The 14,693-nt window shown below is 31.8% G+C and overlaps 1 protein-coding gene across 1 annotated transcript; it reads left to right on the top strand.

Moving 5' to 3' along the window:
- Nucleotides 1–4,576: 4,576 nt before the first annotated feature.
- LOC112326984 (uncharacterized) lies at nucleotides 4,577–13,415 on the top strand. The gene is made up of 7 exons (XM_024598057.2): nucleotides 4,577–5,752; nucleotides 7,464–7,703; nucleotides 8,312–8,401; nucleotides 9,257–9,406; nucleotides 9,517–9,641; nucleotides 11,789–11,918; nucleotides 13,166–13,415. The coding sequence occupies exons 1-7, from the start codon at nucleotides 5,192–5,194 to the stop codon at nucleotides 13,289–13,291; spliced, it is 1,422 nt and encodes a 473-aa protein (XP_024453825.1). The 5' UTR covers nucleotides 4,577–5,191; the 3' UTR covers nucleotides 13,292–13,415.
- Nucleotides 13,416–14,693: the final 1,278 nt, after the last annotated feature.

The raw sequence follows: 14,693 nt of genomic DNA, 5'->3' as shown, positions 1-14,693 counted from the left end.
AGTTTAGTCTAGGTATTTTGTAACAACCCAACTCTTAAACATATTTTTCAATCAATTTAGTTATTAATTAATAGTAAACTGATTTTTTTATTATTGTATATTTATCAAAATTTCAACAGAGTTTTTCTTAAAATAGAATATACCAAGTTATCGATAATTCCATGTTTCACAGACAAAATTCTCAACCTAATGTTTCTATTTTCTTGATCCAATATCTCCTGTATCATTTCCACATCAATACATTTCCCACAAGTTCATTACTTCATAAAATGTTAACATTACATAATAAAATAATTTTTTTCTTTTATACACACACACACACACACCACACATCATATACTTGAAAATATGTTATTGTATATCTATCCTACAATTATAACACAAAACTTTAATGTCCTAAACATTTAATTCACATATATTTACAATAAAAAAAATTAACAATACTAATTACATCTTCATAATATAGTATTCATACATATGTCTTATAAGTCCAAAATAGACCTAATGTTATTATATTTACATGAATTAAAACATGAAGTATTCTACTCTTGAAACTAACGTAGGAACTTGAAAATAAAACAACAAATAATATAAACAAATCAAGTAAATAAAATAATTCCCACAACAAAGAAATAAAACAATATTTTCACTTCTATCTTTTCATTATTACTACATATTATTTACTTGATAATATATGTATCATTAACTTAATACTAATATCAATTTTTGAATTGATATCATTAACCATTTTCATCTCAATATGGTTAATAAAAAAATATACCGATTCAAATCACCTGGTATCATTAATTACCCATCAATTCACTAGTCAGCTAATCAATAAATGTCGATATCAAAATATACTTGTGTTAATATCATTAGTCTTTCTTAATTTTTCAAGAATGACTAATCAATAAATATCAATGTTAATATCCTTGTCTTCCTTTTCATTTGAGATCGACTAATTAATAATTCTTATATCAATACCCTTGTAATGACATCATTAGTTTTTTTTATTATTCAAAAAAGACTAATCAATAATGTTGATGTCAAGAAGCCTTTGGCACACTAGCCTCCATCATTAGAACAATTAATCAAATTATAAATTCTTATTCTTATTCCACTGATATATATATCAAGTTAGATTAATAACAATTCATTTAATAATTAAAATAATTCTACCAATAATAAAAACTATGAAATAGGTGTTAAACACTTATCTGCTGCTGTTAGAAAGTCACAGTACTATTAAGGTATTCCCAATCAATACATGACTATATATAATTATTTCTTCAATCTTTTCTTTTCTCAATTTCCTTAATCCAACATAACTACATACAATTAATAACACAATTTATTAAATCTATTCATAATATTTATAATTAACCCAACTCCTTATAAATAAAATCCACGCATTCCTTCCATTTTTCTTTATGATGCAAATTCATTTAATTTCCATGCATTAAATACTTTAATTAACCCATTAAAATTCCCTCCTAAACATTATGTGTTTGCCGATAGTTTCCAGGTATAAAAAAACATTTATTTTTTCTTCAATTTATTTTAATTAACACTAAACCCATTAAATCTACATGCTAAAGAACACTAATTAAATTAAAATTTTTTATCAACATCATATCCACTCGTCAAGCTAAATTTTTTAAAATTATAAACCTAACTATCACCTCTAATCCCATCACAAACATCATTATTTTTAGTAAAAAAAATTCTCAACTTCAAATCACAATTAATCAAAAAAACAATTTGTAAGAGGAACCTTTTTATCCATTTTCCTCTCTTCCATTTTTTCTCCCCTTGTTGCCATGACTATCTCTCTCTCAAATCCCCTTCCTTTTACTTCTCCTCACTTGATTCCTCTTTATTTAGTGTTTAAGAGGTTTATTTCTTACAATTTCATAAGATTTCCTTTTTATTTTTCTTATTTTCCCCAAGTTTTTTCTAAGATCTCTCAAGTTTTTTTAAGTTGATTTTGGATTTCTCGAAGGATTTTTAGGTTAAAAATTGATTTTTTGAGAAAAAAAATTGAACACCTAATTTTCCAACAACCCCTAGTCACTAGAAACTAGGTATGCAAACAACGAGTTGTCTATATCATTTTAAAAAATATATATTAAAGGGTGGGTGCCATATCGTCCTCCTTTGAATATTAAAATAATAATAATAGAGAAAATGACGCATCGTCCGTCTTTTAACAGTGGGACAGAAGGCCTTTCTCCTAGGCTAGACATGCAAGCCAGGCCTTTTTATGGGTCAGGAGTGTTGGTAGGCCCAAATGCCTGGTTTATTTTTTTATTTTCTAAATTTAATATGTTTTTAACCCCTTAAAAATTTAAAAAATAAATTATTTCATCATTTTTTTTAAAGGTATTTTGTTTTTATTTGACTTAAAAGAAACCTTTTAAGTTGTTATTTTAGTCCCAAACACCAGCTTTAATTTTTTTGTTTTTGAACTTGTTTTTTGATATAAAAATAGTCTCATGCATCTAGTTGACATATAAGTAAATAAAGAATAATTTTGAAAATAAAAAGCTATTAAATCCAATGGAATACATGAACTAAATCGCGAGTTTGACAAGTTAACATTGGTTAATGCGGGTTTTTTTTTCTTATTTTTTTAATTGATTTTTTTTCCAACCATCATAATTTATTTCTGTTTGTTTTTTATGGGTTTATTACAGTTTTATGACCAAGGTCACAGACTTAGTTAATTAACTCAGTTTACTCATATCGATCTAAAATATTGTTGTCTCAGTACTTTTTTTAAAAAAATATATTGTTCAATATTCATTAGATTCTGAATTCATGATTAACTTCCTTTTCTCTCTTAAAAAACACATTAACTATGTTTGGATTTTTTTTTTGCATTAAAAAAGAGAGATTAATTTGACCATTTTTTGCGTGTTTTTCTTATCATCCGAGTTAATAAAAGATTGATTCTAAAAGATAAAGTTATTCAACACAATTGGGTTCGTTATCTATATTACGATATCATATATCTTGATACATATTTATTTTTTAATATTTTAATTTATTTTTAGTTATTATTAATATTTTTTTATTAATTATCACAAATAATTCTTGATCTATTTAAATAAACACATGCGTTTACAATTATAATTTTTGCTAGGAGCCAAATTACACGTTGTAAACTTTTGCACATTCTTTTTTCTGCGCCCAATAATAATAAAAAAAAGGCCAGCCCACAACTACGCGCATACCAGATAGTTAGTGTATACCTCTATCCTATGATAACGATGACAAAGATGCCAAAGGCTAAAAATGTTAGTCTATGTAGCATGCATCCGACCATAAAATCTGTAATTTTCTTGAACAAAAACTAAGGCAATGATCCAATGTTTATTACTGTTCTGAGCTTAACGTAACCGTGGATCAATTTTTGCTTAATAAATCTCGTTAAGGAATTGTCTCTCTATGCTACACATGCATACATACATATTTATTGAACCAGGCCAAAAACTTGATAAAAGCATCACAATCTATTTACAATCTGAGGGGTATAACACAACTAGTTAGATTCTATATTTGTTTCTTAAAGATCATTAGTTTGAGTCTTACAAACCTCAGAGTCACTAGAAACTTACATGATCGTTAACTTCAAGGCCCGTGAGATTTGTCGAGGTATGCACAAGTAGGCTCGAACATCCACGTTAATTAAAAAAACATGAAAAGTCTTGACCCTTTAGATCTCAATGTTTATTTGTAAGTGTGATATTAGTTGTTTTTTTAAATGTTTTTTACTTAGAAATATATTAAAATAATATATTTTTTTAAAAAATTAATTTTAACATAAGTATATTAAAATAATATGAAAAAAATAAAATAAAAATTTAAAAAAATTTCTAATTTTTTTTATAAATACTTTTAAAATATATATATAAAAAACCAATATATGTCTGTTACTCAACTACACTGTTGAATACTATAAGACATGAATTTATCAACAAAGAAAGTTTTCACCATCTCTGTATTTGGCAAGACAATGATACGAAGACCCTCCCATCCATCGGCTCACCGAGCCAGCTCCATTATTCCCTGACAAGGTTGCAGCCTTGGAATCATTACCACCTTAAAGCCTTATCACGATGTCAATTATGTTGAACTTAAGATCACTCTGACTCACTGCTGGAACATCCCATCCGCTATTCACTATATTTCTAAATATTTTCTCCATTATAATATTTTACTCGTTTTTTTTTATTATACTAAAAGAACAAAAAAATAAACTCTCATTCCAAATTCCAACTCTATATAAATACTAAAAATTAAAAGAAGGATAATAACAGTTTTTTTAAAAATATATATTTTTTAAAAATATATTAAAATAATATATATTTTTTTATTTTTAAATTTTTTTTTGATATATCATATTAAATTAATTTAAAAATATAAAAACAATTAATTTTTTTTTTTTTAAAATTTTACAATAAAAACAACCATTCCAAAAAAAAAAAAACAACAACATGGTGACAATCACGTAACATTGATTGGCATTCCGGTCGCCCTATAATAAAATCTCCATCCTTAGCTAGACACAGGTATTAGCATCAACGTGGCAGCAAAGCAATCTATATGCGCACTACACCCCCGGCGCACATTTTCACGCTCTACCCCTTTCACACTAAAAAAATCGCTTCTTCATCGATCTCCACTCTCTGTTTAGAAAACACGAAGCCCCAATTCTCTCCTTCAAACCCCTAGTTTCACACTTTGATTCCTCTGTTTAGGCAAAACAAACCCTATAATTCATTCCTTTTAAATCGAAAAAAATAAAAAAATAAAATTCTGATCTCAAAATCACGTCTTTTTTTTTTTGTTTTTGCCTCAAATTATAAATCAAAGCTTGAAATTTTGTTTGATTTATTAGCTTTGGACTTTAGGGTTTCTCAGATTCTACTTCAAAGTTAGAGTTTTTTGTTTTTAACTTTGTTTTTGTTATCTTTGAAGCGGATTTTTTTTTTCTCGTCATATTGAAGCTGTTTTTAGTTTCGATCATTTCTACAACTACCACTGTCACCTAACCCAGGCTCATCCTTAGAGTCTTTAAACTTTTTCTGTTAATAAGCCACCAAAACCTTCAATATTGTGTGTTTTCAACGAATTTGTCTAGTGCCCAATAGTGAAAATCACATGAATATTTGAATTTCACAATCGAATGTCGGTAGAAAGATCATTTGAAGCATGGGAGGAGGTCCAAAGGCATGGCCAGGACTTCGCAGACCGGCTAGCTCAAGGCTTTACAGGCCTTATACAGTCACATATAACTTACCCACCTGCGTTTTCTTGGCCAAACCCTCCAAAATCGAAGCTTTTCGATGTGGAGTTTCCGGGACACGGTTTTAGTAAAGGGGATTTTGGGGTTTTGACTGATAATTCTGGGATAAATGGGTTTTCGGCGATTTTGGATGTTGGAAATAGGATTGGACAAGCTGGGGCTGATTTTGGTGCGGCTTTGAATGGGATGGTGCATCAGTTTTTTAGGAGATTGCCGGTGCCGTTTAAGCAGGATGAGACTGGGGGGGTTGGGGTGAGGATGGATGGTAAAAGGAGTGAGGTGGGGTTGGGTTTGGAGGGAGAGTTGGGTTTGGTTAGTGAGAGGTTGAGGGATTTTGGGTTTGTGGAGGATAATGGTGGTGGTGGTGGAGTGGACGGCTTGTTGGAAGAGGAGATTGGAGGGTTAAATTTGAAGGGTGTGGGATATCTTGGTAAACCACAGGTAATGACTTTTAAACGCCATTTTGATTAAGAATTTGGTTGTGTTTGTTTTGTTAGCGTGGAAAGTCCTTATTTCATACAACAATGGTAATTTATGTGTATTTTCTAATGCTATTGAAGGAATAGATTGCCTATTAGATTTTTAAATTAAATTGTCCGTTTAACTGTTTGCTTGGAAGCGATATTTTATCTTTTGAAACTCGGTTGGGAAAATTTCTTGGTTCCACAGATTTATGGAGGATGTGATTTGATTGATTTTCAACCTTTTGAAGTCTGGAAAGGAAGTTCACAGAAATAGTATGTTACACAGTCTAGATAATAGTGACTTTTTTGGAAACAATTATGCATTGGAAGCCATAGGACTTCCTGTTTGAGAAAGACCATGTCTTTTTAGAAGTATTGGCTGGTGCAAATTTTACAATAGTACAGCATCCAGTCTAGTTAGTAGTGCCTATATGGAAACAACTGAACGTTTGAAGTTTATGCCATTCCATTTGATAACGGTTGTGTCTAAAACAAAGAAAAATGAATCACCTACCTCCTTTCTCCTTTGGCAGACATGCTTTGTTTTAGAAGCAGTTTGTCTAACAAATGCTGACTTGCTTTCCTTTTAAGGTCAGTTGTGTTTGTTATGTTCTCATTAATGATCTACTTTTGCTTTGTGCTGTATGTTTAACTTAAAGTTTCAAGTAACTTAAAAGGCTTTGAGAGGAGTATAATATCCTTGTGGTTTTCATTGTTTCTAAGTAGAACTTGTCCTTGGATAATGTGGTTGATCATACATATAGAATTACCTGTTGGATTTGGTTTTGTAGCAAGGTCGCATTTGATGGAATCTAGTCAAATTATATGCAACTGAAGGAGTGGTTCTATGGTGTAACCTGTCACTTGTTGCAGAATGTGTCAAAGCACAATTTGCTTTGATGTTTAAATTTTGCATGATCTGAACAACATCAAGCAACCCTTGCAGAAGCCACTAAGTCTCACTGTTTTGTTTTTTTTTTCGTTATTGTGATTTTTTTTGTTTTTAGTTAATTCCTTTTAATCATTAACACATTGATTAAGTAGACATAATCTCACTAATTAGACCTTTATGTGGTTCATGCCCGATTTTTTTCCTGTACTGTTTTTCCTGTGCATTTCTCAATGTATCATTTTCAATTTCCTTTTTTTTTTCTTTTTTTTTTCAATCTCTGTATGTTTCAGTCTGGTTCTTTTTGGCAACAAGGTAAAAGAATTGGTTGCATGTATCAAAATTGGTTGTGTTGTCTGATAATGTTCTTTCTATACATGCTTTCATTGTAGCTATTTATTCAAATAGGAGATTCTGCAACCATAAGTGAAATGCTTGAAAGACTGGGTGGGGTAATAATAAAAGGGCAATAACATGTTATGATTACATGTAACCTTATGTTCTTGGCTGGAGGTCAGTTCAGTTGAATTATCTTGATTGTGTTTGATATAGTAGTGTAAAGGGGGCAGTAACATGGAGCTTGGTTCAGTTGAATCATTTTGTTTGTCTGTAGTTTTTTATCCTCTTTAATTTTTTATGGCCAAAAGAATTTTAAGTACAGATGGACAGCAAAAGTTTCCCTGCTGTAGTGTTCTTGTCCTGTTGCCCTTTTTGTGATCATAATTGAAGGCTATCAATTTGGCTTTAATTGTATTCCATTTGTGCAGTTTATTTGATGATTCATTTCCACTGAATGCAGGGGACTATAAACATTACCTCAACTTATGACAGCAGAACTCACAACATTGAGAGTTCTTTGGTTGCAAGGGGAGATTTATGGAGAGTAGAGGCATCACATGGAAGTTCCACATCAGAAAATGATAATTCATCTCTGTTCCTAGTCCAGCTTGGACCTGTGCTGATTTTGCGTGATTCAACCTTTCTTCTGCCCGTGCATCTGTCAAAGCAACACTTGCTTTGGTATGGCTATGATAGAAAGGTATGGCCAATTTTCTGTTTACCTCGCTGAAATGTGAAAATAGATGCGATTGTAGAACTGTGGAAAAAGATGCTCAAGCTTTTCGATATTCTTTTCTAAACCTTCAATCAAACAAGGAAAAAACCTCATCTATCCAACAAACTTATTTGCTCTTAAGCTTCAGATTTTGCCTGAAGCTTGACAAGAAATGGTAATGGACTATAAAGACGTGAGCTTAAGTATCGCTAAACATTAGTTGTTTGCTCAATCCCACTTGTTTTATTGATCTCCTGCTATTCCTATTAGTTGCATGTTGTTAGCTTTATGGCAACCTTTCTTCTGTACTTATTTTTGACATTACAATTGTTGTTTTTTGGTGCATATGCTGATATAGACTTCACCATCAATACCTATTATTTACCTTTTAGCTTCCATATCTTAAGATCTTCTGTTGTTGATCATGTTTTCCTGCCTTTGTTTGATTTGTCTTCTTGTTTTTTAATACAGAACAGTTCATTGAGAATCAATTTTTTCCTTGTACTATACTAGAATCTGCATTTGGATGTCTTTTAATGATTGCTTTATGAAATTGTTCTTCTCATGTGCCATTTTTCTTGTTTCTTTGTCAGAGTGGAATGCATTCTCTGTGTCCAGCTGTGTGGTCAAAGCATCGAAGGTGGTTGTTAATGTCAATGCTATGTCTCAATCCTATAGCTTGTGTAAGTTAGAGCTCCTTTTAAGATATGAAAGGCATTAAAATCAGTTTATGTTTCAATTATCACATTTTTTTTAGAGGCTTAATCAAAGGTGTGGGTAGCCAAAAACAATAGGCTGTATTCTACATCTTGTAGAATCAATGAAGAAGTGGATACAGGAAGCATGATCCTTTGACTTTGAGTTACTGTTGTGGGATAGGATTGTGTTCCACACTTCCTTATGGTATAATGCTTTAGGATTGTTTAGCTGGTATTCAACAGAATCAAAGTGCTCTCTTGTGTTTGGTTCTTTTTATTGGGGTTTTCTTCTATAAATCCTTCCCATTCTAACAAATTTCCTTCTTTCATCCTTCCCCAAAAGTGCATTTTTGTCAGTGCATGATGTTTCATAGTTGAATTTTCTTTTTTTGTAGTTGTTTCACTGTCTTGAAAATCAACAAGTGTCATGCCATTTCCCCTTCGTCAGACCAAGTAAAAATTCCTTAGGTTTGGAAGTGGTGCAAGGCAGTGATATGGATGGAAGTTAACACTCTATTTAACTAGGCTGAAATCCTAAATTCAGATTTTAGTTTGAGTGATGGGGCAGGAGAGCTTGTTGAAATTATTTTCAAAAGGGAAAAAGTAAGAATATCAGAGCAGCCTTGCCATCCTTCCTCCTGTCCTCAAGCACAATCTCTTCCAAAATAGGTATACTTGCCTTTGCTGCTGCCTGGTGATCCTATTGAGTACAGAAGCAATAACCTCTGTAATGAAAGCATGAAGATTTGGATGCAGTTATTAGTGTCTTTTTGTAGTATTAAAATATGTTGAACTAATTTTTCACTTACTTTCCTTTCCTTGATCTCTTTCAACATGCAGTCATTTGTGGATTTACAGTTTCCAAATGGGCAATTGACTTATGTATCTGGTGAGGGGCTGTCTACCAGTGCTTTTGCACCTCTTTGCGGAGGTCTTCTTCAAGCTCAAGGGCAATATCCTGGGGAAATGAGATTCAGCTTCTCTTGTAAGGTCCGGTTTTGAACTTGTCAGCCAGTACTTATGATTTCAAGGTACATTAGCGGATTTCTCTGAATTGATTTTGGTGTGAACTAAGGCCTGTTGTTCTGAATATTTATCAGAATAAGTGGGGAACACGAATCACACCGATGGTACAGTGGCCTGACAAATCCTTTACATTAGGTTTTGCACAATCTTTGGCATGGCAGAGATCTGGTCTTATGGTGAGGCCAACTGCTCAGTTCAGGTAAAGTTCTACATTCATATCAATTTCAATAAAATTACAATCTCTCTTTGTTTTTCCATACATGTGGAAGAGATGAGCAAAGTAGCTGTCTTATTAATGACTTTGGCCTTTGAACTCGAAAGTGCTTCAGTAATTTGTGAAAAAGAACATGGTTTCTCAGGCTGATTCTTCAATTTATATTAATAACTTCTGCTTGCAGAGCTCTCCAAGTACCTTGTAAAATGTTATTTTAAGTTATCCTGTGGTTCCTTTTGTACCTTGGTCTGGTTATATGTAATTCTGGACAATCTACAAAAACCAGGAAACTCAATGAACTAGCCATTAAAAAAGGAAAAAGGGTGGAATAAAGGAAAAGAAAAGCAGAAATAGTAAATCCTGAATTACCTGCATTGGTGACTGCAGAAGCAACAGTGAAGAACAAAATAAAAAAAATAAAATTGGATACTCTGTGTTTAAGACTACCATTTGTGCTCTAATTATGCCTTCACTTCTGAATGTTAGCATATCTGTTGCATTGGGATCATTGTGATGCCATGTTACACTTAAACTGCACTCTAGTTTTCCTTCAAAACTGAGAAAATTTCATTGAGAAAATGAATATAGCAAAGATAACTGAATACTGGTTGTCATCCAAAAAATATTTGTGCTCTAATTATGCGCTTGTTCTATTACATTTACTTAACATACTGCTTTACACACTGACAGTGCAACTATCATTTTCCAGCTTCTTATAAAGTGGCATCAGATGACTATGGTTAATAGGAAACAATCCACACATTACTTGTGTACTCCTTTTAGGGGGCGTTTGTTTGCCCAGAAAGTGGTTTCCTGGAAATCACTTTCCAAACTTTCTTGTGTTTGTTTGCCATTAGGAAAGTTGGTCAATGGAAAACACTTTCAAGTCAAAGGAAAATTTGGCTTGGTTTCCAGGAAAGTGTTTTCCTGGAAAATTTGGGCGGAAAACACTATCTGGAAGTTGTGAAAATTTTAGAAATATCATATTATTTGTTGATTATATCAAATTTGGTCCTCAAACTTTTTATTGATATATATTTTGTTTGAATCTTTTTTTTTTAATTTCATCCCTTAAAATTTAATAAAATTTGATTTTTATATTAACTTTGGTCCTTATTTTTATGATTGTTATTTGCTTTTCTCTTATCATTTTTTTAATTGAAATTTTTTATCTATCAAATTTAATCCTCATTCTTTTGATTGTTACTTATTTTATTTGAAATAATTTATGAAATTGTAATTATTATTATTTTAATTTCATCATCTTTCAATTTTTTTATTTGTTAGATTTGATTTCCATTATTTCCATTATTATTTATTTTATTTGAGATAATTTATGAAATTAGATTTTTTTTCAATTTTATTCTCATTCAACTTTTTAATTTGTAAGATTTGTTCCTCATTATTTTAATAAAATTGAAAAAAAAAAACATTAATAAGCTATTTTTCATAACATAACCAAACACTGGAAAATGTTTTCCAACTTATTTTTCATGACACTACCAAACATCGGAAAATAATTCACTTTCCAGAAATTCACTTTCCAAGAAAACCACTTTCCAACAGAAAACTACTTTCCAGCAACAAAATGGGCGTTAGTTATCCACAGATTTCTTTAGAATTTGGTCCATTGAGTCCATAGTTAACCCATCACAAACCAGGGTCAGTCTGCATTTCTTGATGCTGCCAAGTGAAGGCTGGACCTGCTTTTTTCTGTGGTCAATCTCAGTTACTTGTTTTAATCAGTGGTGCTCCACTATAGACAATTAGGTGGCCATTGGAGAACATGATTGTTTTATTAGGCCATGACAGCCTGCCTTTAATTATCTTATTGATACATCTTGGGCCTGATTGTATCCTGATATCAATTATCTCATGCTTTTGGAAAAAGCATGAATAATTATATTGGTGGAAACAAAGTAGGTCTTGTTGAGGGTAAAATATACATGCCAGTTATGATTTGAATATGTGGTCCTCCTATGTTTGCAGAACCTGTTTTTCCTTGCCTTTTTTACTTTGGTGTATTCACTTCACTCTTGTTGTGTATACTTAAACTCAAGCAAAAGTTTCAGCTTCTATGGTACTGTAAGTAAATATAATTACCTTTTCTACTCTTAATGACATCTTGTCAGTTTGTGCCCCACTTTTGGTGGAAGCAATCCTGGGTTGCATGCAGAACTGATTCATTCAGTGAATGACCATTTGAATCTGATATGTGGCTGTGCTGCGACGACACACCCTTCCGCATTTGCATCGCTATCAGTAAGTTGTAACTGGTCTATATTTTCTTATCTTGACTATACATCTCTGCTTGGTAGGATCTTTGGTTTCTTGGTCCATCTTTTACTTTGTTAGCTAACAGGATGGGACCCAGGTACACAGGAAGTTTGCACCTGTTCCTATTCATGAAAATCAAGTGAATGGCAGGATAAAAAAATATCAAAATGTTGAAAACAAAAGGTAAAACAGAGAGATACGTCAAATTATCTTCATTGTAACTGAAAGAATCTGAAGATGCACAGGTTTAATTGCATGCACCCTTCATGCCATAGGAAATATTCTAATTCTTTTCCAACCCATTAATCCACTTTGAAATGAAGAGGTACAACTTGCTAGTTCAACTTTCATTGATATGTGTGCACAAGTTTAAATGCTGGAACTTCCTGGGAGAACAATGAATTGGAAGACAATCCATCAATTCACCATCCTGTTTGAGAAAACTAAATCACAAAAAGTCCACCAAAATAATTTGAGAAAACAAATGTAGACAATGGATGCCAAACCAGTGGAATCCTTAATGATGGGGTTATCCAGTTTTGGTCTGTCCTATCATCATCATTCACAATGTTTCCTAGTGGAGCTATGTTGTGTTGCGGAGATGCGTGCATCTGTGGGACAGAATAGTTGCGTACATCCTCTATTGTTGGATTGCATTGTGTCATGATCATTCACATCTATGCGATATGGTCTCCTAGGATTGTATTTCTTTGCCCAGAGTCTTGATATGCATGAAAATCACATGTTTTGAAATAACAGGGTGCAACTTGTGACCATAATGAAAATTCTGGTTGATATTTGCATTGAATTTTCCCCTAAGCTACTCAAAACTTCTACCTTCAGAAGACAATCAATATGAAGTCCACTCCTAAGTGAAACTTCAGGCTGATACATGTAATATTTTGAAAATATTGGGTAATTGGGTCACAAACTGAAATGAGAGTGAGAAAGTTCAGGAAATATTTGGGAAATTATTGTTTACATGAGGAGGCCACTAATGTCAAGAATCTTCACCTATCCTCCTAAAATTTCTCGTATACAGATACTTTGTGAAGACAACAGTTGAACCCATTTTGCAATCATGAATAGCCCTAGCTTATCAAATCATCATTTTGAAATTCACATGGCAAATCATCATTTCTGAAATTCAGACATTGATGATAAGGGGCAGTGTTGGTGTTATTTATTCATCATTGTCTAACATCCATTTCTTTTATGTGGCCCTTTTGCAGATTGGAAGGTCTAAATGGAATGGTAATGTTGGGAGCTCAGGATTTGTTCTGAGACTCGATGCCCCTCTCTCCAATGTTGGCCAACCTTCCTTTTCTGTTCAGATAAATAGTGGTATTGAGTTTTGATTGTTTTGCCCCCCATTCATGTTAGTTGAAGTGTAAATAGTCACTACGCTTTTAATCATATCAAACCACGCTGTATATCTGACTGTTTTTCATCAATCATAGTTTTCCCTTCTTCCCTCTTGTACTTGCATGTGTTTAGTGTATTTGTAGTTTTTTTGAAAATAAATAAATAAATAACCGGGGGACTAAATGTATATTTTGATTTCGCAAAAAAAAAAAAAAAGAAGACCTGTTCAGATGATGATGGTCAGCCAGAGAGGAAAAAGACGAGGACGACAACTAGGGAATATACTGAAATTTTTCTACCAACTCTTGATGTGTCCCTGAATTGAATTATCTGTGGGAGTTGTCTAATTATTAAATTTTTTTTTTAAAGAGGTGGTGTGCGCATGGCACTATTCATTTTAACAATATTTTTTGTTTATATATATATATATATGATTTATTTTCTATGTTCTTATTTCAGTTGGTTTATTTTTTATTAAGTTATTTTAATTTTATGACCCGGATCATGAGTTTTGTGGATTAATCTGGGTTAACTCGAGTTGTTTTATTGTGTTTTTTTTTATATTGTTTTTTTTATCAACAATAAGAGAATTGTACTTTATAATTTGTTTTGATATATGAGGTTATTATAATCTTATTATCTGAGTGGTGACTTGGTAAGGTAACTAAGGTTGTTCCATGTTATTTTTTTGAATTGTTTTTTATGAGGTTAGTCCAGTCTAGTGACTCAAATTATAGGTATGACGACTTAATCCTAATTGATTTGGATAATTTTTTTGTGTTTTTTTTAATTGATTTTTTTAATAATTTATTTTAATTTATTTTTTATGAGGTTATTCTATTCTTAAGACTTAGACAAGATTTAAGTCGTAGATTTGACAGATTAACTTAGGTTGTGTTTTTTTTTATCCTATATTTAATTGATTTTTTTCAATTGTATTCTTTAAAATTAGATTAATTGGAAATTGAATTTTATAATTTGTTTTGATTTGTTTTATATATGGTTTTCATGGTTTCATGATTTCAGGTCTTGAATTTGAAAGTTTAACAAGGTTGGCCCGAATTTATTTAATATATTGTCATCTCAATATTTAAAAAAATAATGTCATTTTAGATTTTTTATTTAAATTATAATTTTATTGGTTGTTTAGGTTATTTTTGAATCTATTGAGTTGATTTTTATATTGGATTATTTTTGACGGTTTTTTTATTAAAAAAACATTAACAATGATTGAATATTTTTTTTCATGACCTGGTTAGCACATCTCGTGCCAACAATCTAGATAGTTCAGGTTGAGAAAAGGTAGTTCACAAGCCGAAGCCAGCAAGAACTTGAGGAGCCGGGAGGGGCTGCATTGTGGGAGCTTTCAATGGTATATTTGAAGAGAAAACGTAA

The sequence above is a fragment of the Populus trichocarpa genome, chromosome 3, assembly GCF_000002775.5.
Source record: "Populus trichocarpa isolate Nisqually-1 chromosome 3, P.trichocarpa_v4.1, whole genome shotgun sequence".
Lineage (NCBI taxonomy): Eukaryota > Viridiplantae > Streptophyta > Magnoliopsida > Malpighiales > Salicaceae > Populus > Populus trichocarpa.
Note: the sequence above shows the minus strand (reverse complement) of the source record. Positions and strands in the feature narration are given on the sequence as shown.